The sequence below is a fragment of the Malus sylvestris genome, chromosome 7 (genome assembly GCF_916048215.2).
Source record: "Malus sylvestris chromosome 7, drMalSylv7.2, whole genome shotgun sequence".
Taxonomy (NCBI): domain Eukaryota; kingdom Viridiplantae; phylum Streptophyta; class Magnoliopsida; order Rosales; family Rosaceae; genus Malus; species Malus sylvestris.
In genome coordinates this window covers 325,910-337,870 of record NC_062266.1, presented here as the reverse complement: position 1 = coordinate 337,870, position 11,961 = coordinate 325,910, and the positions used below count along the sequence as shown (strand labels likewise).

Genomic DNA, 11,961 nt, shown 5'->3' with positions numbered 1-11,961 from the left:
TTAATTACTACATATTTTCTATACTCACAATGTTTGTCAGATCGCTATATAATCAACTTGATAATGTTAAATCCATCATGCAATGCATTTCCTTCCAATTTTTTGTGATAAACTAATAGATAATTGACTAAATAAACATCCTGCAAAGTTTCAATAAAAATTTCCAAGTTTTTCTTACAATTTCCGTGGTTTCCATGTAATTTTTATCGATATCGATATTTTCCCGATATTTCCATCGATATTTCCGTGTTTTCGGATTACCGATATTTCCGATATTACCGATATTTAATACCTTGAAAGCACCCACCAAACACCACGGGCGCGATTTCACACTTGAAGCGATTACAGATTATTTTTGTGTTTATTAAGGGTATCTCTAATGGAATAACAAGAGCAACTTACTATTTACTTTTCAAAGTACTTGTTTTGTATAACTCCACATGTTTAAAAAGCGCAAGGTCAAAAGGCAAGTACTATTTACAATATTTATTTTCTTTGTTTTATGCTTTGAAAATAAAATGATTGTTTAATTTTAATAAATTATTTCAAATATAAGGTAAAAACATCGCATTACAATAAACATAATTAATTTAAAAACAAAAGCGAAAAACTCCTTTAATAATACAATCAATTACAAAATTGAAACAAATATTAATAGCATTCAATCAAAGGGATATAATCAACATGGCTTCGTTTATCTTTCCTTGAAGTGTATGGAACTTCCTCATCTTCCGCAGGAAACCTTATTCTCATAATGTGATTTTTTTTTCACTTCTCCAAAAAACATTTTGGATTAGGAGCTCATCGTCAAGGTGTCGGGACATGATCTCCTGGTCCTTCTCCTCTTGTCTTTCTTGCCTATTTAACTCCCCGTCTTTCGCCTTTACTTCATCTCTAACTTTGTCTTGCTCATATGTTAATTTGTCTCGTTCCATATTCAGTGTTGTTGGCAAGCCAATTCGTCAACTAGTTTGAATAATCATTATTCGAAGAACTCCCTCGTAGGATGTTACTTTCATGTCTATCATGAGATGAATTTTGTTATTGGTCAGTTGGTCAACCTAATCTTCTCTCATCTTTTGGGTCCGGTTTGTTTTAAGCAAACTTCATCTTATGTAAACAATTATTATTGTCTTGGATCTCTCAACCCTGTAACATTATTTTGTGATTTTGCTTTTGTAGGACTATTAGCCCATTTGTTTAACAAGAAAAAAAAAACCAATTCAATTACTCAATAACCATATTAAACTATATCAATTAAACAAAATTTCATGTTAAATTATTAATTAGGGATTTAAATTTGAAAATTAGAGATTTACTTCAAAATTGACGGTGCGATGGTGGGTTTGGTGGCTGTCGTGGAGCCGTGGAGGGTGACGACGCGTGGCTGGGTAGCGTTGGCCTGCTGGCTGCTGCTTCCAGTGGCAGAAGCTTCTGCCTTCTTTTTGTTTGAGGTTTGTCTTGTTGTGCGGAAGCGGCATCCGACTGTAAGTGAAGAAATAAAACAGAACAAAATAAAACTAACACCAACAAGAACACCAAGATTTATACTAGTTCGGCAATGCCTACATCCAGTTTAGAGATGACAGAATATTCCACTATAATCAAATGAGAGAATACAATAGTGTTTAACACTCAGAAAACCCAAGCCCCAAATATACCCAAGCTCACACACTCAAGAATATAAAAGGAATACACATTGAGTACAATTTAGAGGAAAAAAAAAAATAACAAGCCCAACTCTTATTTTTTTTCTTCTCTCACTTTTATCTCTGAGTTGTAGCTCTCTCTAAACATCACACTTTCTCTTCTATCTGCGGGTTGCTCCAGCTTCTCCCTTTTAAAGCCAAAGAAAGTGGCTTCTCAAAGAAACCAATGATCAAAAGGTCTCCCATCAGTGTAAAGAAGAAGACATAAGAGCATCCACTATTGTTTGACTCCCACATGTAGCACGTCAACCAAACAACCATTGTTTGTCTCCCACATGCAGCATGCCAACCAAACAACCACTACCACAAAAAGTAGCCGAAAGTATTGTTGATTGTTTGAGCCAATAATCAACAATTTCCACCTTGGCTCAAACCCTCTAAGTAGAACTCCTCATTGTCGTCTCCCAATCCCCCATTGGGCAATCAACAAATTTTACAAATGCCAATCAAGTCTAAGCAGTGCTTAAACTTGAGCAACGAAACTGGCTTTGTTAACATATCCGCAGGATTGTCAGCAGTCCCAATCTTTTGAAGAAGAATATCTCCCTCGTCAATAATCTCACGAACAAAATGGAACCTCACGTCAATATGTTTCGTAGGTGCATGATGAACTTGATTCTTTGCTAAATGAATAGCACTCTGATTGTCACAATGAACACCGCATGGTCTTATTGAACCCCTAAGTCATCAAGTAACCCTTGAAGCCAGATGGCTTCCTTTATAGCTTCTGTTACAGCCATGTATTCAGCCTTAGTAGTCGACAAAGCAATTGTAGATTGCAGAGTCGACCTCCAACTTACTGGACCTCCAGCAATAGTGAATACAAAACTAGTAGTGGACCTACACTTGTCCAAATCACCTGCGTAATCAGAATCCATATATCCAACAACACATTGACCAGTAACTTTATCCTGCTGGAACAATAAACCAACATCCACAGTACCCAGAATATACCGTAGAATCCATTTCACAGCTTGCCAATGCCCTTTTCCTGGATTATGCATATATCTACTGACAATACTAACAGCTTGTGAAATATCAAGCCTAGTACACACCATAGCATACATCAAACTACCAATAACATTTGCATAAGGAATTTGAGCCATGTACTGACTCTATTCAACATTTTTAGGAGACATAGAAGCGCTAAGTTTGAAATGAGAGGCAAGAGGTGTACTAACCGGTTTTGAATTTTCATTCATCTTGAAACGTTGTAGTACCTTCTTCAAATACTGCTTCTGACACAGACTAATCTTGCCTTTCGTTCTATCTCTTTCAATTTCCATACCTAGTATCTTCCGAGCTTCTCCCAAGTCCTTCATCTCAAATTCATTACTTAGTTGAGTCTTCAACCTTTCAATCTCCACTTTGCTCTTACATGCTATAAGCATATCATCAACATATAAAAGCAGATAAATGAAGGTTCCATCTTGTAGTTTGCGAAAGTATACACAATGGTCATAGTGACTTCTTGTGTACTTTTGCCTGATCATAAATCGATCAAATCGCTTGTACCATTGTCTTGGATACTGCTTCAAGCCATACAATGATTTTTCCAATTTGCAAACCCAAATTTTGCTTTCTAGCAACCTTAAAACCTTCTGGCTGAGACATATAAATCTCTTCCTCCAAATCATCATGTAAGAACGCAGTCTTGACATCAAGTTGGGCCAACTCAAGGTCAAACTGCACAACCAAAGCCAACAGAATACGAATAGAAGAATGTTTTACTACAGGAGAAAATACCTCATTATAGTCAATGCCTTCCTTCTGAGCATAGCCTTTAGCTACCAATCTGGCTTTGAATCTTACATTGTCTTTTCCCAAAGATTCCATCTTTTTGACATACACCCATTTATAACCAATTGCTTTCTTCCCCTTTGGTAACTGAACCAGATTCCAAGTCTTATTTTTATGAAGAGATTTCATTTCCTCATCCATAGATTTCTTCCACAACTCGCACTCTGAACTTATGACAGCTTCTTTGTAGGCGGATGGAATATCATCTTCAATAACAGGAAGTGCATATGCCACAATATCAGTAAATCGAGCAGGCTTTCGAATTTCCCTTCTCGATCTTCTGGTTGCAATGTAGTCTTGTTGTTGTGAAGGCTCTTGGGTAAGTGCTTCATCTTCATCATCCTCGTCTTCATCATCAGAATTAACTGTAGGATTAGTGGTTGTAACATCAGACCTTATTGGAACAACTGGATTCTTCAGTAACTCCACCTGCTTTGAGCTACTCATGGTCTCGGTCGCTTCAGTTTCACCTTCATGCTTGTTCTGATTAACCATAGTAGCCTCATCAAAAGTTACATCTCTGCTTACAAAAAATTTCTTCTCATCTGGACACCAGAGTCGGTATCCCTTCACGCCAGTGCTAAAGCCCATAAATAAAGCTTTCTTTGCTCTTGGATCCAACTTGCTTTCTCTGACATAATAATAAGCAGGACAACCAAATATGTGTAAAAACTTGTAATCAGTACAAGGTTTACCAGACCATACCTCCATGGGCGTTTTGCCCTCGTTCGTAGCAGCTGGCAATCGATTAATGAGATGGCTTGCATAAGTAATTGCCTCAACCCAAAATGCCTTGCCTAAACCAGCATTAAACAACATACATCGGACTTTCTCAAGCAAAGTACGGTTCATGCGCTCCGCCACTCCATTTTATTGCGATGTCTCCTTAACCGTGAAATGTCTCACAATACCCTCATTTTGACAAACTTTCAAGAAAAAATCAGACTTATATTCACCCCCATTGTCTGATCTGAGAGTCTTGATCTTTCGACCGCTTTGCGTTTCAATCATCTTTTTCCACTTCAGGAATATCTTCAAGACTTCATCTTTACGCTTCATGGTGTACACCCATATTCTGCTAAAGAGAGACAAAATAATGGCTACCTCCCGATGATGCATTCTTGGAAGGTCCCTAAACATCAGTGTGAACATAATCAAGAATGCCTTTAGTGTGGTGAATAGCAGTGCCAAATTTTACTCTAGTTTGCTTACCCAACACACAATGCTCACAGAATTCCAATTTGCATGCCTTTGCACTTTTCAATAAGCCTTGCTTCACCAATCATTGCAACGTTTTTTCACCAGCATGCCCAAGACGCATATGCCATAACCTCGTGGTGTCTGTGCTATATGCGTCAGCTGCTTCGGTGATAGCTGCTCCACCAATAACTGTACTCCCCTGCAAGAAATACAAGTTATTTCGTCTTGTACCTTTCATCACCACCAGTGCCCTATACACAGCTTTAAGAACTCCACCTTCCATGGTGATCTTGAAACCCTTGGATTCCAATGCACCCAGTGAGATAAGATTTTTCTTCATATCCGGTACATACCGAACATCATTTAATTATCTGATTGTTCCATCATGCATCTTCAAACAGATTTTGCCTATCCCTTGTGTTTTGCAGGCATTATTATTACCCATCAAAACAACTCCACCATCCAGCTCCTCGAAATTAGAAAACCATTTCCGAATGGGACACATATGATAGGTGCAACCTGAATCCAAAATCCACTCCTTGGAGTGACTATCAGCATATGAACTAGCCAAAGCAAACTCGAAATCATCATCATCTCCAGATTTTGCAATATTCGCTTCAGAACCCGCTTTCTCCTTCTCTTTGTTCTTCAATGTGGGGCAGTCTTTCTTCTAATGACCATTTTGGCGACAAAAAGCACATTCGTTTTTAGCAGGAAACTTCCCTCGTGACTTTGAACGAGATTTTCCCCGCTTCCCAGATTTTCTTTCCTCTGTTCGACCCCTTGCAACAAGTGCCTTGGTTTGTGAATTGTGAGTCTTCAATTCCTTCTTACTACACTCATGATTCACCAATGCCGCAGACACCTTATCAAGTTTCACCTCGGATTTTCCATACAACAGAGTAGTTTTCAAATGATCATAATCATCAGGCAATGAATTTAATAAACATAGTGCCTTATCCTCGTCAGGAATTTTCACATCAAGGTTTGCTAAATCAGCAAGTATTTTATTATAATCATTGATGTGTTCGTGCATAGAGATACCTGGACGATACTGAAATCGGAAGAGTCGCTTCTTCAAGAAGAGACGATTTTCTGCGCTTTTGGTCATATACTTCTCCTCCAATTTCGTCCATAACTCCTTAACATAAGTTTCCTTCATATACGGATATTTCAACTCCTTATCAAGGAACGATCGAATAGCAGCACAACCATGAAGATTAATTCGCGTCCACTGCTTGTCATCAATATCTTCTGGTTTATCTTCCAGAACCATATCCAACTCTTGTTGATACAACACATCCATAACTTCACATTGTCACATACCAAAATTATTAGAGCCATTGAATTTATCAACCTTTAACCTTGTAGTAGTAGTTGGATGTTTATTGGATGTAGACGAAGACGATGCTGACCCCTTATTTACAGATTCATCTTTATCTCCAGCCACCTACTCGGCACTATTCACAAATACGGCACTGTTCACAGGCACAATTCCGTTCACAGATACTGTAGCAGTTCACTGTTCACGAAATTGTAGCGCCAACACTATTCACGGAACTGGGCTCTGGTACCACTTGTTGTGCAGAAGCGGCATCCGACTGTAAGTGAAGAAATAAAACAGAACAAAATAAAACCAACACCAACAAGAACACCAAGATTTATACTGGTTCGGCAATGCCTACATCCAGTTTAAAGACGACAAAATATTCCACTATAATCAAATGAGAGAATACAATAGTGTTTAACACTAAAAAAACCCAAGCCCCAAATATACCCAAGCTCACACACTCAAGAATATAAAGGGAATACACATTGAGTACAATTTAGAGGAAAAAAAAAAATAACAAGCCCAACTCTTATTTTTTTTCTTCTCTCACTTTTATCTATGAGTTGTAGCTCTCTCTAAACATCACACTTTCTCTTCTATCTGTGGGTTGCTCCAGCTTCTCCCTTTTAAAGCCAAAGAAAGTGGCTTCTCAAAGAAACCAATGATCAAAAGGCCTCCCATCAGTGTAAAGAAGAAGGCATAAGAGCATCCATTATTGTTTGACTCCCACATGCAGCATGCCAACCAAACAACCATTGTTTGTCTTCCACATGCAGCATGCCAACCAAACAACCACTACCACAAAAAGTAGCCGAAAGTGTTGTTGATTGTTTGAGCCAATAATCAACATGTCTTTGGACCACGAGACTCCAGTCATGTGTGTGTAATAGGGGACGAATAGTCCCTTACTATGTTTTATATATTACACACACACACACACTATATTAGAAAACCAAAACGATGTTGCTTCAACTTCCTCTCTTTTTTTTTAGATAAAAAAAGGTCGTTGTCTTGGCAAGTAAACCGTCGATTTGCCCCTTGAACTATCACCCAACTTTTGATTTCCCCCCTGAACTTTTTAATTGGAAAATTAAGGACTTAAACTCATTTTTTGGCTGATTTGCTCCCTGATGTTAATTTTTCATTCATTCCATCCAAATTATGTGTACAACATGTGTAGGTAGTTCGGTCGCTTCATTATTTAAAATAATTAAAAACCTTAGATTTCTAAAATATAAACCTATGCGAATATGTGTGATTCTATATCTTTGTGTCTGAAGGTCTAGCAAAGTGACGATTTTGTCCACAAATGAGAGTTATGTGGTTTGCACATGATAAAAGTTAATGTTAGTTTGGATGAAATCTATGAAAAACTAACTGTAGGGGGGAAATTGGCCAAAAAAATTAGTTTAAGTCCTTAATTTTCCAATTGAAAAGTTCAGGGGGAAATCGAAAGTTGGGTGATAGTTTAGCGAGCAAATCGGCAGTTTACTCTTGTTTTGGCATGAGTGCAGCGCACAACTCAGCATCAACATTTAGTGCACGTTCAGAGAATCAATCAGAGGGGCGGATTTTTACACTTGGTGTCGATTTCTGATCGGAAGCCCAGCCACACCCCCTTGCACCTCTATAGCTTCGCCAATAAGTCCCAGGTCAAGGCATAACAGGTTGAATCGTTATTTGGTCAAACTATTAAAAATCATTAACATAACAAATTTAACAAAACACGATATGTTAATATAATTAGTTTGACATGACCATGACAAACACAGCCGTTTGCCAGGTCAATGACATTTAACTGAGATGAATAGTGTTCATTAAATATACGGGTGTCATATTAATCTCCATATGTACAAGCTGAAAACAGAAGCAAAAGCGAAACTGTCCGAAGGAACACACGTGACGGGTGACGAATCTCTCCCATGGCAGAGGAAGGAAAGCCAGATGCCCAACTGTTTCAGCTCCTTTCTGGTCTCCTCCAACAGGTTTTATTATCTTCTCCTTTCCAAATCCACCATTTATTTCTTCCAATTTCGCCTGATTTGATTTGCTTCGCGTTTCTAACTTCTCTTTTACGGTTTTAATTTGTCAAGATTATGAATAGAAACATGGTTCTAATCATCTGTGTGTGGTAGAAAACCGATTTTTGTCTTGATAAATTTATAATCTGGGTGTTTGAGTTTATGGTGTTCTAAGGTGTTCTTACTTCAAATTTCTTTTTTAGAATGTGTTTTACTAGGTAACTTGGGGCTTTTAGTTTTCGCTTGATTTGGATTCTCTTGACGAACCTCTGATGAATTGATAGATATCATTGTTAGCCATGCCATTTGTTGTGTATAAATTGATTCTTGAATGCTTGAGTAATTGGATTCCAATCCCTGCGAGATACCATATTGTGTCATACTGAAAGTAAAATTGAAGACAGTCATGCCAATCCACACTGTTATGCATTGTGATGGCGTAACGCCATGCGAGGGCTTATAGTTCCAGTAGCAGTGAACATTTACCCCCACACTTAAGGCCAGAGTTCGAATTCCCCTTTGACCGGAAGAAAATTACAATGTCTCTTCTGAATGATGTGGTAGACATCTCTTTTGTTTTAGAAAAAGGGACTCTTGTCATGAACATATGTAGGATTCATTTCAACATGATGTCGAATTAAAGAGGTGAGTGGTGAAAGAGATTCTGTATGATGTCAAGCGCTTCATGTTTTTCACACATAAGGTATTGCTACTTAACTGATTGCAAAAGAGGTGACTGAAATCCTGAAGAGAAAATTGAAAAACATAAATAAATAATTATGCATTTGAGATTGAAACTGAGGTACAGTTCCTCTTTCTTTCTGGTAATGATGCAAAATCCTCCTTCTTTTCTTTTGAATTTGAAAACCTAGTAGGAGAGACTGTCCTAGCTTTATCTTCAAAACGTGAATATGATCTAATGGGGTAAAATACCAGGGGGGGATGCCAATCATCATGTACTTGCTAAGAATGGCCAACACTAGTAGCAATATCACTGAATGCTTCAATGAATTTCTGTCTTTTCTTTTTGGGAAAATTATTGATTCATCCCCTTGCTTAACCTTTGAAACTAGTAAGCATATTCTTTTGAGTTATTTTATGACAGTTACACCCGTTTTGTTTGCTAGAGGGTGCATATGTCAGAGTAAGACTGCCCAACTTTAGGATGATGGAGTAAGAATGACTGGCAAATATATTTGTGTGGTTTTTTATGACACTTACAAACTTCCTCTGAGGGTCATGGAGACTATATTAAAGTTTTACAGTTAATATAAAATATTAGAAAAGAACCACTTGTGTAGCCAAATTTTGGGGCAATAGCTGGAAAATTTAGTCAGAGAATGTTTTCAAAGCTCTGTTAGGAGATTGAGTTTGTATATGTGAATGTCGTAGCATGAAAGCCTTGTATTGATGTGCCGTGCGATACGTATATACCTTTTTATCTTTGTTCTTGAATACTAAAAGCATTTGCATAGATGGGATCACAACTATGCTTTTGTCTAGTTCTAATTACACTTTGCCAAATCAGGGTCTGATGTATGTAGTCCTGGTTTTGGAACTACTTTTGTATGCTTGTATGAATGTTTTCCATTCATTTTCCCCTGAGAAGGAACTTTTCTATAACTTATACTGTGAAGGTGGAAGCATTGACCAATGAAGAAGAAGTTGAATTGCGTTCAAAAATCGAAGCCCTTGGATTGGAGGTTACAAAACTTCCGTCGCAGTCAACGCAGCATCTGGACGAGGTAGTTTGAAAATAGATTCTCTTTTCCATGTTTTCCTCATTTCTCCTCAATGTTTTACATTTTCAGAAACAAAACAATCATGAATTCTATATATGAAATAAATATTTAAGGTCTTTTCTCTATTGGTGTATATATCATCTGATCAGCTGGAAATAGCCAAGGAGTTGGATAAATTATCGGCAAAGTTGGATGATGTAGATGAGATGATTTCTTCAGCGATGGCTGCAGATCCCCAGGTGAAGTCACTGTTGAGTGGTACTGCTGATGTATGGATGCCAGTTATTACTGCCACTGCTGATGAACGACGGAATTTTACAACTTCAGTGGCAGATGATAGCCCAGAAGCAAAAGAGAGAAGTTCCAGTTAGCTGTTGACACCTTCCAACATTGGGAAGAAAAGTACCACTAGAGATCAATAGCTAGCTGGTGTGCATGTTTGTTTTCTCGTCTACTCGTTCCTGTTAAATTTCAGATTCTTCAGCTAACAGTGTCAGGATTTTGTTGTGTATTGAGCCCATCCTAATAAGCGTTTAAGTAAATACCATGCCGATGAGATGCCAGTTCTACATATTCCTTATTATATTCAACAAAACCCATAAAATCGTGGATTTATTTTGGTGCTTGTAGCATTACTCTTTTTTGTTGGGTGCTTAAAGACGACAGCAAATTCAGATGATCATTTTCGAGCCAAAGCTGAATGAGAAATGAAAATAAATAGGTTATCCTTCCCGAGTTGTTTGTAATATGATTTGAGAGATGTAGATAAAGTGAAATGTATTCCGGTTGTATGTAAGAATTTCTTCATTGAGGCTTCTTATGAGCCGTCATTGGTTCGGCTCATTGTATCCCCTTGATGCAAGAAATTCATACAAGTCAAGACGGCCTCTACAGATAAACTGGCAATGATAAACCCAATCCTCAGCAATACTCAAATCAATACAATTCCAAATTCCAATCATATGAAAGATCATAATGTCTCTGCAGCCTTCTCTATTAAACTTATGAAATAGAATATTTATTTAGGAGGACCCGAGGACAATGCCAAAGCTATAAAATGCATAGTGACAAAAAAACCAATGCACCAAGATAGAACTGATGCAAAAACAAACACGACAAAAAACACGATAAGCCTTAGAAGTCCATCCAAAATGGTTAGCAGAGAAGCGCCTTGGGCAGCATCATCCTTTTCAACCGTGCCCGATTTATCTTTGATCGAATCTCCATAGTCATACAAAGGAGGGTTTGCGTTTTTTGATGCAGACACAGCATGCCATCTTTCCCTTATTTGCAATCTCAAAACACTCGTCTTGAACCTGATTAGAAGAAAGAAAGAAAAAAAAAAAAACTCTTAAAGTTTAAGGATACTTAACATCATCTATTATTGATCTTGACGTTAACTTGAACCATTCAGAATTTACAAAAAAGATTAACATGCATGCAAATACAGTCTACGAAAACAACAATCATATTTTCGACTTGTTCTTCAGCCAACTAATCAAGCAAACAAGAAATCTCAAGTCAGAAGACTCAGGAGGTGAAAACAAAACAAATCCAGAAATTCATGTACCTGAAATTGACAGGCGCTGATTTAACGGCACTGAGTTTGAAGGCGTGAGTGATCGGAATTTGAGGTTTTGCAGTAGGAAGATGCAATTGGGATGGTCTTGCTCCCGCTCCTGCTGCCACGACGGATGTCATGTTCGTCATGTTTCAATCAAACTGTGAAACTCTCTCAAACAAACGGAAGGTGGCTTTTGGTTGAAATAAAATATACAAGTGGGGAGAAACAATAAATAGAAAAAATTAACAGAAAATCAGTGTGCGGAGTTTACTTGGGGATAAAGCCAAGTTTCTCCAATTACATAAAACTAAATTATTAATCTATATTTTACTTAACAAACAACACTCCTCTTTTTTAAATTCAAAGAAGGTAAAATTTTAAGTTTTGTCCTTATTTTGATAAGAAGTCTTAATAATTACTTTTAAAATAATGAACATTATATTGAAGGTGGAACCAAATATTTAAGTTGAGAGTTTAATCTACTTATTTTTTTTTTGTTTTATCAATTAATATTTTGTTTCATGTAACTAAAATTATTTAAGTTGAGAGTTTAATCTACGGTAAGATTAATATGAGAGTTCATATAAGAAAAAGA

At 37.3% G+C, this 11,961-nt stretch overlaps 1 protein-coding gene and 1 pseudogene across 1 annotated transcript; one reads left to right on the top strand and one right to left on the bottom strand.

Moving 5' to 3' along the window:
* The first annotated feature begins 7,856 nt into the window (after positions 1-7,856).
* On the top strand, positions 7,857-10,373 carry LOC126630621 (uncharacterized). The gene is made up of 3 exons (XM_050300765.1): positions 7,857-8,024; positions 9,698-9,805; positions 9,952-10,373. The coding sequence occupies exons 1-3, from the start codon at positions 7,962-7,964 to the stop codon at positions 10,171-10,173; spliced, it is 393 nt and encodes a 130-aa protein (XP_050156722.1). The 5' UTR covers positions 7,857-7,961; the 3' UTR covers positions 10,174-10,373.
* Positions 10,374-10,730: 357 nt separating this feature from the next.
* LOC126630620 (uncharacterized) lies at positions 10,731-11,568 on the bottom strand (annotated as a pseudogene).
* Between the last annotated feature and the right edge of the window lie 393 nt (positions 11,569-11,961).